General features: G+C 38.8%; 2 protein-coding genes across 5 annotated transcripts; one reads left to right on the top strand and one right to left on the bottom strand.

Moving 5' to 3' along the window:
* Nucleotides 1–685: 685 nt before the first annotated feature.
* Nucleotides 686–1,920, bottom strand: cga (glycoprotein hormones, alpha polypeptide). Its single transcript, XM_063498213.1, has 4 exons — nt 1,900–1,920; nt 1,705–1,816; nt 1,257–1,441; nt 686–760 (listed from the first exon to the last, which is right to left on the bottom strand). The coding sequence occupies exons 1-4, from the start codon at nt 1,900–1,902 to the stop codon at nt 686–688; spliced, it is 375 nt and encodes a 124-aa protein (XP_063354283.1). The 5' UTR covers nt 1,903–1,920.
* Nucleotides 1,921–8,868: 6,948 nt separating this feature from the next.
* On the top strand, nt 8,869–17,627 carry LOC134645099 (heterogeneous nuclear ribonucleoprotein Q-like). 4 transcript variants are annotated; one of them, XM_063498378.1, is made up of 12 exons: nt 8,869–8,982; nt 10,772–10,928; nt 11,890–12,008; nt 12,276–12,383; nt 12,534–12,647; nt 12,933–13,109; nt 13,363–13,498; nt 13,882–14,087; nt 14,229–14,378; nt 14,465–14,586; nt 14,730–15,055; nt 15,529–17,627. In XM_063498378.1, exons 2-12 carry the CDS (start codon nt 10,784–10,786, stop codon nt 15,552–15,554), a joined length of 1,629 nt encoding a protein of 542 aa, XP_063354448.1. In that variant the 5' UTR covers nt 8,869–8,982; nt 10,772–10,783; the 3' UTR covers nt 15,555–17,627. The 4 variants fall into 4 exon arrangements, with proteins under 4 accessions (XP_063354448.1, XP_063354447.1, XP_063354452.1 ...); XM_063498377.1 differs by having other exon boundaries at nt 15,526–17,627; XM_063498382.1 differs by lacking the exon at nt 10,772–10,928 and adding an exon at nt 10,385–10,413 and having other exon boundaries at nt 15,526–17,627.
* The last annotated feature ends 235 nt before the right edge of the window (nt 17,628–17,862 follow it).

Here is a 17,862-nt window from a genome sequence, read left to right as displayed (position 1 = left end):
TAGAAAACCCTTCACATTAAAGGTTTTTCATTTCTCTCAACAAAGATGAAGTTACGCTACATCACCACCCATCCTAATAGCTCTCTTTAAATGAACGTTTAGTATTAAAAATGACATCTTTATTAGGTGTCTGAGCTCAACCAAGTGTCATCAAACTGAAGTGGTTAAATCATCACTCTAATGACTTCTTTCTTTCCTACGCTGACTTAAAATTCAGTTATATTTCTATCATTTATTTGCCATTAAAGCAGATTTTTGCTGTTAGTTCCTGAAAATGTTCTATTCTGTTGGCTTACTGACATTAGACTGTATCAACCAGAAAGTCAGTTATCACTTTATAGTGAGGTGCAGTTTGTGTAAGAATACACCTTTCTCCAAAGAAACACTCATGAAAACCTCCTTGTAACAAATCATTCTGCATGGATTTAAAAATAAGACTCACTCCTTAATCCAAGCTCTTGTTGCACATTTTAATCGTTTTTCAAATCCACAATTTTTCAAATACAAATAAGGCAAAAAAAAAAAAAGTAGGTTAATGAAACATCACAGCCACAGAATTACTGTGAAATATATTCTGGAAACACAAACACATGCATTTTAAAACAGAGTAAAGCGTGTGCGTATTAAAAGAAACACAACGTGTTGCCAAGCCGAAGGATGCAGAATGGTCCCCAGTCCCCATCTGTCATATCTTATGAAAGTAACAGGTGCTGCAATGGCAGTCTGTGTGGTTTCTCACCGTAATGCCAGCTATCGGGATCTGCAAAAGGAACAGATGATTAAGGAGGGGGGAAAAAGGGTGAATATTAACACAAAAATGGCATAACACTAAACCGTTCTGTCATGCTATTATGCTCTCTAGTCTGTAGTGTTTTAAACTGAAATAAAAACCATATGAGAAGCTTATGTGCATTTTTTTCCAATAGAGCAATGTTCATTATAAGACTGTAAATAGGGCAATCTTTTCTTGTAAATTAGAGTGGAGTGTGAGTGTAAAGCAGCAAACATGAAGGAAAGAAAAATAACCCTTTAAAAGTTAGATAAGATCCCCTAAAATAAAAATAAATGAATAACACAATTATTCACTCAGAAAAAGTGCTTACATGTGATATACATCCTAACTATTCGATAGCATCCAACTCCAAGATTTGTTTTGCTAAAATCTTACTGACACCAACATAAATTAGGCTAAAAAGTCACAAATTCATAGAAAAGTTAAATATCTGCCTGACATTGTCATGTGTTTGTGCCTCTACCTCGTGGCTGTGCCTTGCGACGCAGCACGTCGCCTCTGAGGTGATGTTTTTTGGGATATTCATTGTCTTCATGGCTCTGAGAGGTGTTGGGTACGCTCTGGAGAAGCAGCAGCCCATGCACTGGTAAACCGGACGTTCCCTTGAGAAAAGATTGTTCTTCCTCAACGTGCATTCTTCACAGCCCACTAGAGAGGGTGGTTTAGAAAAGGGAACCATTGCTAAAAAAAACCCCAAACTGCACGGTTTGCAATATTGTGCCAGCATTTGAACACTGAGATTAAAAACACAATCTCTGTGATAAGAAATTTAGAACAGAACATTGCGCTAATTCGTTGAACTCTGGAGCTGTGACTTTCATAAGACTCAGATCATTTACATTTAATTTCAAATCCAATTATAAAACACTGGATGAACTTAAAATAGTATTTACATCATAAATAATTCTTACTGTTTGATAAGTCAATGTTGGGATAGGAATCAGCTACGTAAAGAAGAAAAGACAACAGCAGAAGGGACAGTCCAGGTGATTTCAGTGAGCCCATGGCGGTTGTAGCAATTATCTAAAAATATAGAAACAGAGAAAGTGGTAAATGAAAATAAAGAACTATAAAGTTAAAGCATAAGTATAGAGACAGAGTATTACCATGTTGAGAGAAAGTGTCCCCTTCACTGTGCCTCCGTACAGAACTTACTTGCAGTGAGAACTTCTAGTCTAATCCATCCCATTATATAGCCCACACATTTTCCTGGCAATTTCCTGGATTAAGTGAAGCTTACCAACCTTATCAATGATCTCTGTGACCCAGTGGAAACTCAAAACATACTTCATTATCATCCTTCCATTCTGACGATGGTGGTTACATTTAATCCCTGGATTTTTGTTACTAGGTAACTGAGGGGTGAGCAAAAAGCGGGGAATTAATTAGAGATTTATCTTAGGCATTTTGGTTTAGTGGACAAAGGTCATTTGTAAGGCTAACGTGCATAAAACTGTTTTACATGAGTTTTTAGAATTGTGAGGTGTGTAAAAAGGGCCAATGCTGAAATACACAATTTTTTAAAGTGATGTGATCAAACTAAACGTTGCTGCCTTTTCTTAACCGCTCTCGGATCCACGGGGACTAACACAAATAGATGCAAACGTCTAAGAACAGCAGTTGAGAACAACAAAAGACCTGCTCCAGTGGTCTCTGATTTAGCTTTCTTTAAGCCACGATTTTGCTTTTACATTGAAAGAGTTAATGGTTTTGTTTGTGGTGGTAAAAAAAATCCACATCTGTGGATGTTTAACTGTAAAACAGGATGGAACAAACGTTGTTTTTCATTTTGGGAGTTTTCATTTTGCATCAAGTGCTCTCATTATGGGTATTTGTTTACTGCTAGATTTTAAAGTCATTTGACTCACTAAATGTAACTCCAAAATACCAAGTCAAAAATGGTTGCACAAACAGTCATCACTAAGACCCGCGTCAGATGTTATCAGTCCATACAGTGGGTGCTATTAGCAGAAATCAGTCCTATTTGATGCCATGAATTTAGTACTTTGGCGCTAGTTAGAACTCATTCCATCTCTTCCAGTATGATCTTACATAAAAGATTCATACTGGATTCTGTATTACTGACAAGAAAGCATCTGGTTAGCTTATAACATTACATCAATACTGTATATACTTTTTTTAGAGCATATATAGAGCTGTTAAAAACTCTTTGTCCCCTCACAATCACAAGATCATCAAAGAAATGTTGACATTAGACAAAGATCATTCATTTACCCTAATACATGCTATTATGTTTTAAAGACTGCATTTTGTATTTAGGTTATCTTTGTCTAATATTCAGATTTGTAAAAATGTATTTGATGTTCAGAAACATGTAAGTGTGAGAAATATACAAAGAAAAAAAAAGAAAAAGAAAGCAGGAAATACTTTTTTCACAGCACTGTAACTCATTTTAACACTGTGGCTTTCTGTAAACACTGAGATTTAAGATGTGAAATAGTTCAGTCGAGCATTTTTGTCTTCCTCTTTTCACCTTATGGTGTGTTAAACTAACTCCAATCCATCCTATTCCACGGGCAGACATCAATTTTCATGTACATTTTCAGCAGTTCTAAAAATAATGCATGTCTTTCTCTGAAAAACTCACTCACTTCCTATTGTGAACTTTTAAACAGGCATTACAGAACTAAACCTAAAAAGATTTCATCTGTTTCTCAGTAGAGCAACATTTTTTTTTATTATTTTTAAAGAAAGGATTAGAATTAATTTAAATAAAAGAAGCTATGAATTAATGAGCCGGTGTTTGATGGTTGTTAGGGGGGATCCATCTGTCCACCTCTAACATCTAAAATGTCAAGGATGAATATGAATGGATTTTGGATTTTGGTTGTGTGTTTACATAAGAACCCATCCCTCGTGTCCTTGGTTGTGCTGGTGATAAATCCTTGGCTTAAGTGTAGAAGACAAGATGTTCAGTGGCCCGAAATGTTAAGAGGTTATTTTTTTCCTCCATATGCCAGATCAGTCGTTGTAGCATGAAACTTAACTGCGTTATAAATCTAACATTCACAATAAAGTAATTATTACTCCTGCTTATGCTAAAAAGTATTTGACTGTGTGCTTTGCGTAGCTGGAAGGCAAATCCAATTTCAATCAAATCAAAATATAATGGCCACATTAGCGCTGCTATCTGAGAAGGCCTTTTATTGAAATTGTTAATTTTAACCATAAAAAAAGAATAATACTACATCTCTTTGAGCTGACTGCTTTTATTCATTTATTTATTTATTTTTTTACCCTTTCATGCTTATTTTTCTGGGTTTCTTACGTAACACCATATTTGGCTATTTGCAGCAGTGTCTAAAATAACTGCTTCAAATCATCACTGATGAGTGAGTTAGTGTAATGAAGCCGAGCTGAATAAGTATGTCAAAAGAAGCAGAGATGTTATGAGATGTTTACAGTAACTGACAGTTCAGAGGAGGGGTGCTGCATATTAAAGGGATTTAACTGAAAGTTCACTGAAAACAACAGTCAGTGATAGAAACACTCATCTCTCTCACTAATCTGTTTCACAGTCTTCTGCTTTTTATACTTAAGTATTATGTTAAATGTTCTGCAGATTCACTTGAAAGCCTCAAACTACTACCTGTACCACAATCATCTCATTCCACTGTCAAAATGAGGACAAGGATCAAAAGGTGTGGCGCAAAAGTTGTAGCATACATAGTTACATGCCATGAGAATGCTCTTTATTTGGTTAGATGTTGATGATGTAGAAGAAGCGGCTTTTCTCAACCATTGAAATAACTCTGTCATCATGCACGTATGTTTTTCAGGACATATGGTCTTTCAGGACTTTGTTGTTGTTAAACTGGCCAGTGCATTTCTTCTATGTAAATCATTATTTCCTTCTTTTTTTTTAAATCTCACATTTAAGCTATAAAGTACAAATTCAACACTTTGAATCAACTCCAGTTATTATGTCTGCTTTGTTTGTCATGACATAATAAGGGATAGATTTGCCTATGAGACAACTTGTCAGTTAATTTTAAAAAATGGAAGAAGATGGATAAAAATGGCTGCCATTTCCATATATTTAATGCTAAATTTAATAAACAAAAACCCCTCGTTCAGAAGTCTGCACGTCAATTATAACATGGCTGTTTGATTTAAAATCTGCTGTGGTAGTGTAGAGAGGCAAAAATACAACTGTTGATATGAAGGTGGAAGAGATACGATGTTTTCTTAGTTACGAAGCTAACGGCAATGTTTAGCGGTCCATTTAGTGATAACAAATTTCTATTAAATCTTGAACTAACCAAGCACAGACTGGAAAATGTGTTGCATAACACAAAGTAAAGCTGATTGCACACTGTGGAGAGGGTCGTAGCACAATCTTACATTTTCGATTCATTGGGTTAAAACTACAATTTACATCATTTAGCTTTTTCGAATGGGGATATTGACATCCTGGAAAAGATTACTCTGATTGGAATTGAAATGCTTCATAACAGGATAGAAGTGATCACTCAAATCAAGTTTGGAATCATTTCTAGGGAACCTTTCCACTGTGGGGACAAGTGGATACAAACCATTGCAGCAAAAATGTCCACCACAGCATAACAGAGCCACCAGATCCACTCAATAGTTCAAGTTTTTCCTTTATTTTGAGGCTCATCTATATATTGTATATATGAGAACATGAAAATGAGCTCCAGCATGCGAGTTCACATCACGCAGGACCTGTCATGGTCCTGTCACATCAACACCGTGGTGAAAAAGGCCCGACAGTGTCTCTACCACCTCAGACGCTTGAGAGACTTCCGACTGCCCTCCAAGGTGCTCAGGAACTTTTACTCGTGCACCATAGAGAGCATCCTGACGGGAAACATCTCAACCTGGTTCGGGAACAGCACCATGCAGGACAGATGAGCTCTACAGAGGGTTGTGCGATCAGCTGAGCGCACCATCCGCTCCGAGCTCCCTGACTTGCCCTCAATCTACAGCAGGCGGTGCTGGACCAAGGCCAGGAAGATCGTCAAAGACCTCAGCCATCCCAACAACGGACTGTTCTCTCTGTTGAGGAGACCAACACAGAGAGACTGAGGAGGAGCTTCTTCCCGCAGGCGATACGGTCTCTCAATCACACCACCACATAGTACTGACCAACACATATGGTTTTAACACACACACTGGACATTCTGGACATTGTTTACACTAATTCGATTAGATGCGTGGTCATCTAATCGAATCACTTCATCACTTAAATCACTTTAAGCATATTTGCACTGCACAAGACACTAAATGTGGATTGCACAACCCTGGACATTATATTTCTTCATTTCCATTTAATACTTGTACAGCTGCTGTTATTATTCTATATTTCTTCATACATTCTTATATATTTCTATATTGTGTATATTGTGTATTGTGTATTTTGTTGTACAGTTATTTTATTTTCAACTTTAATTTATATATTTTATCTTATTCTTTACCAGTTAAATTTACCCTTCATTCTAATTTGTTGTTGTACAGTTATTTCATTTTTAACTTAATTTTTATATTTTATTTTATTCCTTCCTAGTTAAATGTACCCTTTTAATTTTCATATTTATTTCCTATCCTATTCATAGTCTTTCTTTTTTCTTCTTTAGGTCACGAGCAGTTGTGTAAGCATTTCACTACATATCGTACTGTGTATGACTGTGTATGTGACAAATAAAATTTGAATTTGAAATATCAGAATAAATATTATTTCTCATTCCTTGTACTCCAGAATCAACTTTCTGGGATTTCCTTACCTGGACGATTGAGCATCCATCAAGACAACACAGAAATATGTTTCTGATCCCCTGTGAGTGAGAATGATGGGGGGCAAAAGATTTACATTCCTCTTTCTGTGTGCTGTTAATTGATGTTCGTAGGAGACTTTCAGTTACACTTTTAGGTACAAAGATCCCTTCTGATGCTACTGTGCCTCTACTGAAGTCAGTCGGTTAGGGATGTGTTAGAACAGGAGATTCACAAAACTGCAAGGAACAGATATTTTGCTGAGTTCCTCAGAAGGGAGATTAAAAGAGACACATGGCAGCATGAGAAATATCCCTAGTGCCTGTGTCTATTTGAATATGCCTGAGCATGTGTATTACTAAAAAAATATTAACAAATATAAACCACAACAATAACATAAAAACTATCACTACATCAATTACATATTAATTACTACTGATCCGAGTGCTTGGGGTCATTAAGATATTTATCTTTACAGAGAGATGTTATGCTGCTGTTAGTTCGGCCTGTGCTGTGGATCTGTGACCTATCCTGGTTGTACTCCACCTTTAAACTTTTGTCACATGCAATAGTCTTCAGTTCTCCCATGACTGGTTTTTGGGTGGATGTTACAGCTCTGTGACGCTGGCTTTAGACATCTATACATTTTTTAATGCTAAAATAAAATTTTTTTATAGCTCAAGCAGAAATTCAAGAGAAAAAGTTTTGTTTGTCTGACTTATTGATGAGCTCTTTGTGTGTGTAGCTCTTGAAACAACAGTTTTTGAAATTCTGCCTTAAACTACATTTGTGACCTGTTTGCGCATTAGTAGTAAGCTTTTTACTATTCCAAAAATTCAAAGTGGACATAAACTTAACCTGTTGACTTCTCTGAGGTACATCGATTGTAGTATGCGAAACACAAAACTGCACATATTGCAAAAATGTTAAGGTAGCCTATCTATAGGTTTTTTTTAGGACTCCCCTCTCTGGTCCCTGCGGGCGGTCTTTATCCTTCAACCTCGGGTCCTCTACCGGAGGCCTGGGAGCTTGAGGGTCCTGCGCAGTATCTTTGCCGTTCCTGAGACTGCGCTTTTCTGAACAGAGATGTGCTTAGTAATTATCCTACGATTTCCTATTTTACTTCGGCGGTATGTTTTGTGTGTGTCTTGCTTTGTCTGAATTGCCTACAACTGCGTTCCCTGAGCTGTTTCCCCAAGGTGAACAGATAGTCCAAGTCTTTGTTATATTATCCGTGTAAGTTCTCATGTATTTGGATTTTGAGTTCTGCGCCTTTTTCCAATGTGGACTTTGACTTGGACTTGACTTACAACCTAATAAAACACATTTTGGGGCTTAATTCCTGTATTTGGGTCTTTCGCTTCACAACCCATGACAAAAAATGCTTTTTTTTGTGCAGCCACAAACTTTTATTTCTTCAACCTTGAAGTGTTCCAGCCTCATAAATGCTCTGTGCGTCAGCAGTTAATTACTTAAGTTATATTAAAGCTCAACACTGAAATAAATGCCTTTCAGATCATAATGATAAATTTTGTGTTAGCAGGACTACTGAATCCCAAATTTATAAGTAAAAGAGTGCCATTAGATTTTTTTGCAACACCAATGCACACAAGAGTAGTGCTTTATTAGTAAAGGCTTTAGTAAGAGTTTATATAGGCTATCAACTTTGATCTGCGACTTTTCCTCTTTTTACATATGTCGTTTTGTCACTTTTATGCACATTACTGCTCAGCAAATATTACGATGCAACTTTGCATGGATAAAGAAGACTGCAGCCTCATAACTCACAGTTTTTATTTGTTTTGCAAGATATAGTCATATTGTTTCGGTATAAATACGATGGCTCTCAACTAGGCTACACAGGCTCTTTATTGTGTTTACGAAATGGGCAAGTGCTATATCTACGAGAAGACTGACACAGTGTGGTGAAAAGTGGGACATACTTGCCAGATTTCACCAACATTTTACACTCATTATTAATGCTATTATCACTGGGTTGACAGTACATTATTAGTTAAGTATTCTAAAAACAACACATATGTTTAATCAGTGTAATTCCTTGTTTCGTGAATTAATTTAGTGTTTACATTTGATGTCTGTTTGTGTCACCCTTTTTGTTTTTTTGTTCACTTGCACCATCAATAAACGATTCCGACGCGGTGAAACGACTGTTCTTTTGGAGTTATGACGGATGCTGCAGATGACCTGCTGCTCTACTGTAAAATGCATACAAGGCAAGCCCGTGCAGGGATGTCCAAGAAACCCCATCGACGAGACAAAACTCGAGGCGTGAACGTGGCAGCCATTTTACATCATCAAGAGTGAATGACTGAAGCCGGACCAGTGCCGGGAGTTTTACACTTTTCTCTCTTTTTCAGTATCACATTTATCTTCCTAAATAATCAGCACCATACACGTTGGTGTGCCAGCGGCAGGTAGGGCGAATGCTTGTAATTGATAACGTTATTGTTGCTTAATTGAGTGCTAAAAAGTGTGAATCGTGCGGTGCTGTTTCAAACAATGTGGAAACTGGTGGTGGTTGGGAACGAGTTCTCCAGACCGGCTTTTTGAAAATGGACTCTTCCTATGTGGCGGCACGTTGACAGACCACGCATTTAGCAGGCTAATCCTCTAGCTTCCAAGGCCACGTTGGATCTAATTGCATTTAAAAAGCCATGCTTTGTCAATTGGCTAAGTCCTCATCGACAAATGACGTTGTAACAATGGCCTCACTGAAATTCCGTTCGAATTAGCATGCTAGCATAGGCTAACCCATTTTGACAGATCACGAAAATGACATGCTCATTGTCATTGTATGCTAACAGCACTTAGCTGGCAAAGGCCGGTTATATTGGTAAGAAGTGGCGATCATCCCTTAGTACTTTACTAACACATGTGTGTATTGCATACTTAAAGAATAACTATAGCTGTGTTCATAGTAAATGCACACAAGCACCTCATGTTATTGTCCCGATTAATGCCCCTAGCTTGATTGCTGAAACATTAGCCGTGCAAACTAGCCCGCTCGCTAGTTAGCTTCAACGTGTGCGAGTCGGTCCCTCCCCGCTAAACCTAACCTAACCTAACATTATGGTAGAAGTTTGAGGGGAGACGGCGGGGGTAATTCATTTCCATAAAACTGATAACGTGAATAAGTTAAAAATTTAAGATCTATTTGTAAATGGGTTTCACTCGTGCATTTAGCGTAGTAGAAAGGTTTTTGCCACGGAGAAAGCACGTGCCTACCGATACGAGATTGATTAGCAGTCAGTATAGCACATCGACTGGACAATACGAGCTTCTGTTAATGTTAGGCCAAAACATAAGATTGCCGTCCACGTTTTTGCTGAGTCTGCCTTTGCCGGATAGACATTGTGACCTGTGAGCAGGTAGATTGCTGCTGTTAGTACCCCAAAATCTATCCATACAAAGGAATGAGAGGCAGTGTTTGGGTTGGTCATTAACACGATTATTAGAGTGTTTGTGTTCAGTGTAACAAAGGTTGATGCAAAGGTATAAACAAAATGCTAAAGTATGCATAGTTGTTCATTGGTCAGTCACCGGAAACCGGGGTTTACTCTCTCTGATGGAACACGTGTATCAGCTATCTGTCCTGTGCTGAAGTCAGCAGTGAGAAGGTAAGCTAACATGTAATTTAGAGACCGTAGCAGGGAGGAGAAGACTGAGATTCGGGCGTTAGCGCGTAAACTTGGCTCCGTTTGCTCAACTTTTTTAGCTCAGAACAAACCAGAATGAAAATACTGCCACATGGCCACGAATCTCGTAGTTAAACCCTTTCCCCCCTTCTTTTTTTTATTATATATATGTAATATGCAGCTGAGGTGAATTCTTTGGTGAAGTCTTTGGTATGTGCTTGTCCTGAACCCAATGTATTGCACACAGTGTCACACTGACTATATCAGGCTTTTGAGCTTCTAGTTCAAGCTGAGTGCTAAGTCAAGATAGTGAAAAGTCTCCAGACTGTGAAGGAGCACATGACCATGATAATTGGTTCAGCACATGTCAGCATCTCCTTTGTTATAATTGGGTTTTATTAGTATGAAAGTTGCACTCCAGCAAACATTACAATTGGTGAAGTGATTCCCCCCCCCCCCCCCCCCCCCAAATGATTTTCCTGCCAAGTCTGAGACTTCACACTCTTTTGAGCACATCACAATTGTTGCCCTTGACCCAGGATTAATTTGGCTCATTGCATTTACACAGATTTCTGGAGACATGGCCACAGAACATATTAATGGAAATGGTCCAGAAGAACCAATGGACACCTCTGCAGTTACCCATTCTGAGCACTTCCAGACTTTATTAGAAGCTGGTTTACCACAGAAAGTTGCTGAAAAACTAGATGAAATTTACCTAGCAGGTAAGGCACTATGAATACTCTTGCATATTCAGTATGCAAATTTTTATGTTTAGCAATTTCTTGCATGTATTGTCATTTTATCACATTTTTGAATGGGGGAATTGGGATCCCGAAGCAACTTTTTGTGGTTTCCTACCAAAATGGGTACTGCAGTGCTACAGAATTTTAAATTACACATTACCAGAGTGTGTAAATGTGTAAATGATTGCAGCATTTGCATTCCCAACATGGTTGCATGATCACTGGTGTCAGGGCGAATGAATTCTCTCCCTCTCTCTCTCTGGGAGTCTTTTGATGAGCCTATTCAGTATTGCTATTAATTTCTGTGAGGTTTCTCTGCATCCCATAAAATGATAGCAGAGCAGTGACTAAATGGGACACTAGCTACAGCTTAAATAACTGTTGATTTTTAGTAGAAGATCAAATGGGGATGAACTGTAATGACAAATTTTGGAGGTGGGGGGTGGGTCATTTTAGGACTTGTTTGGTTGGCCACATCTAGAAAAAGTACTGGTCTGGCCTTTTCAGCCAGATGGAATTGAGGCAGAAACAATGGCAGCAGCTGTCTGGTATATGGCTGCCTGGGACAGGTGACGGCCTCTCCATAAAGGAGAATGTAGACTGGCTCATTAGAAACTCCCAGCCACAGTATAGAGGGGCATGAGCATATCGAGTTGCACTGTCACATCTGTTGTGATTAGTTCTGCAAAAATTTGCTGGTTGAGGAGTAAAGTACAGCCTGACTACTGAATACGGCTCTATTAGATTATGCTCGTTCCACTCCTCACTCCTAATTGTACAAGTCATTATTCATTCATTATATTGGTTACACAAAATAATCCCCATTTAAATACTTCACTTAGGTCCTTACACTTTTGTCAATTATGTATCATTTTTGTAATTTTTTTCCCTTATTAGTAGCTCACTATTTGTGTGTGTGTGTGTGTCGTTCAACCTGCAGGTTTGGTGTCACACAGTGATTTAGATGATCGAGCGATTGAGGCTCTGAAAGAATTCAACGAGGAAGGTGCTCTCCAAGTCCTTTTGCAATTCAAGGACAGCGACCTCTCACATGTTCAGGTATGCATGCGGTGCTGCTGCTGGTGCTATTTACATAATTTTGAATACCTCAATGCAAAGTCAAAATCAGAGTGCTAGTGTAATGAAATAACAGTATTATGTTGAAATGTGCAACTACACTATAGGTCTTAGTTGTCATTAAGCTTCCTGTTCCTTCTGCCTGCTCATATATATTGAAGGATAAATTTAATATATTAATATTTGACAGTGAAAATGATATTTTTTTTAAATTACTGTTTGATCCCATTTAAATTGTTTGTCTTTCAGAACAAAAGTGCCTTTCTTTGTGGCGTGATGAAGACGTACAGACAGAGAGAGAAACAAGGGACCAAAGTGTCAGACACCAACAAAGGACCAGATGAAGCCAAAATCAAAGTGAGAACTGATGGTTCATTTAAAAATCACTCAAACTGATTTCATGGTTCGTTGGACACTTTTGAATAATGAATGTTTTTTGGGCCCAAAAATGCAATAATTCTGTCTCTGCTCCCCCTCTTTTTCTTTTTCTTTTTTTTTTATTGTTAGGCTTTGCTGGAGAGGACTGGCTACACACTTGATGTGACAACAGGACAGAGGAAGTACGGTGGTCCCCCACCAGAGTCTGCTCATTCAGGGGCACAACCCACCATTGGTACAGAGGTATGGAACAATCACTTGTCCTTTACATTGTTTATTTATCCGTTTAAAATGCTGCACCTTTATATATGTGTTCTGAAATTGATTGTATGAAGTGCAGTCATTTATTTTATGGTGTCCAAATGATGAAACTATTCACTGCTGTAGTAACCTTGGTTACACTGATAGTTTACCGCTAAGACCTGACTGGATACCATTTACCACAATGTTATTACCCTTTGTACCGCGCATCTTAAATGAGTACTTTGATCTCACGCGCTACACCTCCTTTTCCTGTCAACCTGGCAGATTTTTGTAGGAAAAATCCCCAGAGATCTTTTTGAGGATGAACTGGTTCCACTGTTTGAGAAAGCTGGGCCCATATGGGACTTGCGCCTGATGATGGATCCCCTAAGTGGCCTGAACAGAGGCTATGCCTTTGTCACTTTCTGCACTAAAGAAGCTGCACAGCAGGCTGTCAAATTGGTAGGTCTACTGTAATACTCTAATTATGACCAGAAAATGAGTTATTCTATGGCTTTGTTTTAACAAAGTGGACTTTTCAAATGAAGAATAAAGGAATATATTTATGCAGCATGCATGTGCCTCATGTTTGTCAGTGGTGAATAAGCATCTTAAAGCATCACCACCAGTTGCAATAGGCTCTCCTAACTAGACTTGACTGTCTCCTTTTATTTATATATTTTTTCCTCTTATACTATCCTGCGTCTTTTTGCAGTGCAACAACAATGAAATTCGACCAGGAAAACACATTGGAGTGTGCATCTCTGTGGCCAATAATAGACTGTTTGTTGGCTCCATCCCCAAGAGTAAAACGAAAGAGCAGATTGTTGAAGAATTTGCGAAAGTAACAGGTGAGTCAAACTGTTTTTTTTAACCTTTTCCATCCATTATCCATCTTGGAATGGGTTTCGCTTCGCTTGGATATTTGATTGGATACACCTTGCACATTTGCAGGTGTAGCTTGTCCAGTAAGCATTTTTAAAACTTTTTTTTGGTCCAAATGATGATCTCATGACTGTACTTGAGTGATTCACATTACTCTGATGGTTTACCGCTAAGATCTGACTGGACACAAACTGCAGAATACATCGTTTTTCAAATTTTATTTCTCTAATTTTGATCATTTCATGTTTTGAATCAAGCATTTATGGCTTTAAGTTTATGCTTTCCATAGAACATTTGACTTAACTGCTTCTTTGTCTGCACTTCTCTCTCCTGTTTCTCTTCTCTACAGAGGGTCTAAATGATGTCATATTGTACCACCAGCCAGATGACAAGAAAAAGAATCGAGGTTTTTGCTTCCTTGAGTATGAAGATCATAAGACGGCAGCTCAGGCCCGGCGCCGACTAATGAGTGGCAAGGTCAAAGTTTGGGGAAATTTGGTCACAGTGGAGTGGGCTGATCCCATTGAGGACCCAGACCCGGAGGTCATGGCCAAGGTAAGGCACAGGACGAAAAGTCCTCATCAATGTAACCTTAAGTGTATTTGCACGCACAACCTCTTTCGTCTTGTGCATTTGTTTGGATTTGCACTGCATTTCTGCATGGGGAATAAACAAAACATGCTTCTCTTTACCCAGGTCAAGGTGCTGTTTGTGAGAAACTTGGCGAGCACTGTTACAGAGGAGATACTTGAAAAGACCTTCAGCCAACACGGCAAGCTGGAGCGAGTGAAGAAGTTGAAAGACTACGCCTTCATACACTTTGAGGAACGAGAAAGTGCTGTGAAGGTATGAGGGGAAACTGTTTGGACTTAACCTGTTGTGATTTTTGTGTATGAATTGTATTTCACTATTGTCTCGATTTCATGTCACAGGCTTTGACCGATCTTAATGGCAAAGACCTCGAAGGAGAGCACATTGAAATTGTCTTTGCCAAGCCACCTGACCAGAAGAGGAAAGAGCGTAAAGCCCAGAGACAAGCCGCTAAAACACAAATGTAAGCAAGAACTTTGTAATTGCAACTAGCTTTGTGTTGTGTGTAATTAATCCAACGACCTTTTTAGCCAAAAAACTGTCAAATTTAAAATGATGTTATATGGCATGATGGCTTCCTGATGAGAACCCTGTATCCCCGCTCAGGTATGATGATTACTATTATTACGGTCCCCCCCACATGCCACCACCAACAAGAGGCAGAGGACGAGGCGGTAGGGGAGGATATTCTTATCCGCCTGATTATTATGGATATGAAGACTATTACGATTACTATGGATATAATTACCACAACTACCGGGGCGGCTATGATGACCCGTACTATGGCTATGAGGACTTCCAAGCATCTGGGAGAGGAAGAGGAGCAAGAGGAGGAGTCCGTGGTGGTGCCAATCAGACCAGGGGCCGTGGTGCTATCACTCCAAGGGGTCGAGTGGGCTTCTCCCAACGAGGAGGCCTCGGAACAATCAGAGGTTAATGACGTTTTCCTGTGTGACCACCCACCCCACCTCCACATTTTTACCTTGTGCTTTTTATTTTCAGATTTAAAAATAAGTTTAAGCTCGGTTTGCTGTAAGCAAGTATTCTGACATTGGGTCAGAAATTAAAGCACAAAGTTAAGAGCACTGGCGTGAATGAAACGACTGATGGATAGAAAATAAAAGCAGCTATAGTTGTGAAAAGTTGAGGGTGATTATCTTCAGATGATCTTGGCCTTATTCTAAGGCTCCAGTTTTCTGGTGGGACCTTTGAGAGCAGCCAGTCAGCTTGTTTGCCAGCAGAGAGGGTCATTCATAGCATTTTTAAGGCCAGCTGAGGCCCACACAAGTGGCAAGACCACTGGTGTGAATGTCTGATGTCTGGTCTAAATGTCTGATTTATGGCAAATGTGTGCAACATTGGTTTCCTGTGCTAATTTCATCTTTCTTTCTTATTGGTCCAGCAGGGAAACGGGGCCGAGGGCGGTCCTGACCTGTCACAGTGGATACTGACTTGATATGTGGGGTTACACCGTAAGCTGCAATGGATGTCGAAACAACAAGCATGAGAAAAAGGTCCAATGATATTCCAGCCTTACAGAAGAAGCATCTCCCCTCCTCTATATTTTAACTCACTTTAGCCCTTTTCAGACATGGGATAATGCATAACTATAATCTCTTTAGTGGTGTCATTCTGCCAATCAGACATGGGTCACTTTTACATTAATATTCACCATGGCATCATTCAGATATGCCTACGATAATGCATGCAAAAGAATTGTTACTTTATGGCAACAAATTTTGTCAGCATCGACTCAAAATGTAACCACGTTTTTGAACGCTCGCGCTCTCTGCGCTGTTAAGGTTTTCCATGCAGAGTAGGAGATGCGTCTCTTATGGATCGTGAAGAAATGTCTTAATAATCGGAAACCAAACAGAGATAAGATGGCATAGGGCAAGTTTTGCTCTTGAACACTTTCTTTTGTGAGCCGAGCAGTTTAGAGCGTCAACATGAACTGTCTATCTTGGGTGTGCCCATCCGTTAATGTTACTGTGTACAGTTCAACCTTATGCTGTGTTTAAAGACTTGTTACTAGGTCCAACCTAGTAAGCTTACCAATGCAACTTTCATGGAAAAGTGACCTGGGTGCTCATGCAAATGAAGCCACCATGTTCAGATTATTGGAGAGTAGTGCATGTCTGAAAAGGGCTCATTTTTTGTTTTGTTTTGAAGCTGCCACCTTATAAAATGACTGGAGGAGTCTGAATACTTGCCACAGCCTCTTTGCTGAGTCCCTGTTCCTAGACGGGGACCTATGAATTGCCCTTACAATCTACCCCTTCCCTGTCCCTGAACATGCCATTTTTATTTTTTTTTTAATTAATGACGAAATTGCACTTTTTAAGTTCTTAGGTTTGAAGTGGCTCAAAGGAGCTTGATGCTATTGTATATTTTTGTGCTAATCGGAATTTTTATTGTCGGAATATCCATGTTAATCTTAATTGTTTGATCTGGATGTTTGAAAGAGAACATTTGCAGGGTTTTAGGGTGTACCCACCTGGCATGGATAAGTCAGGCATTCCAGGAAAGTGGTTCTTTTCAGAACTTGTCTTTAAAGGGTTGGTTGACTACCTCAGTACAGAGGACTAAACTACCCGGCCTGTACTGTAAATAGGGAAACTATATCGATGAAAGCAGGGCTTGTTTTCATACAAAATATGCACAAGAGCTGCAGCGCAAAAACGATGTACTTAATGTAATATAGTCATTTTAGCTGCAGCTCTGCAGACTGCAAACAGTCACACCGGGCATGCAAAACAATCTCATATGATGAGTCTGAACAAGCCCTGCTTTTATCTTATTTTGAACTGAATTAGCTGCCTTGCTTATTCAGAGTATGTAGTTACTGGTTGTATAGTTTTTCGGAAAATGTTACTTTTGTAAAGGCTTCAACATCACGGGCATCCAACTGCCTTTGATTAAAAAAACAATAAAAAAAAAAACAAACAAAAATAAAGCCCTGCAGTGTCCCTTTTGTGCCACTGTATTCTTCCAGTGGGTTTGTTTTTATATCAATACAACACGTTTTCAGACAGCATCAGAATAATGTAAGAGCCTAATCCAATCCTTCCTCTTATAAGATCGTGTTAGTCTCGAATGATCCCTCCCCAGTACAGCAACTATGTAGAAGATCTCTGGAGTTAATCTTATTGGATGACTGACTTGCCATATTGCCCAGCCAGTGAGCATGTGTGCCTAACATTAGCTGCTATGATTTGGTGAGGGATCATGGTCTCACAGTGGTAGAAGGGATACTGCAGTGAACGATTTCTACTTCCAGGTATAGCATAAAGGAAACTGCTCTTCAATCCCAGTTTTCTATACAGTTAACTCCCTCAGTAAAATCATAACAACCACCTTTTGAGAAAAAAAAAAAAGATGTTAGCAGTTTTAAACTATTGTTGGTGGCCAACAACGTTTTTTGCATTCCTGCAAATAAATTGTTTTATACTGTAAAATGGAGGTGAGTGTAACTTATTTTTGTAATAAAGTTTTTGATTTTTATCTGTGTCTTACTCTTTTGATTAAAACAAAAGCCTTCAAGAGGTGCAAGGACTTTATTAACTGGAGGCAGTCGATCATTTTGGTATTTTAAATTTCATGTAAAAAGATTTGCATTAAAGTTTCATGTTAAAATGCAAGATTTTGAATAAATATTTTCCTAAACGGGTTGATGAGCGCAGTGGGGGTGTGTAATAGACAAGATCTAATATGCTACAGTTTATGTATTTTTTCATCT

This window comes from Pelmatolapia mariae, linkage group LG16_19 (assembly GCF_036321145.2).
Source record: "Pelmatolapia mariae isolate MD_Pm_ZW linkage group LG16_19, Pm_UMD_F_2, whole genome shotgun sequence".
NCBI classification, from domain to species: Eukaryota; Metazoa; Chordata; class Actinopteri; order Cichliformes; family Cichlidae; genus Pelmatolapia; species Pelmatolapia mariae.
This window is presented reverse-complemented; position numbering and strand designations above follow the sequence as displayed.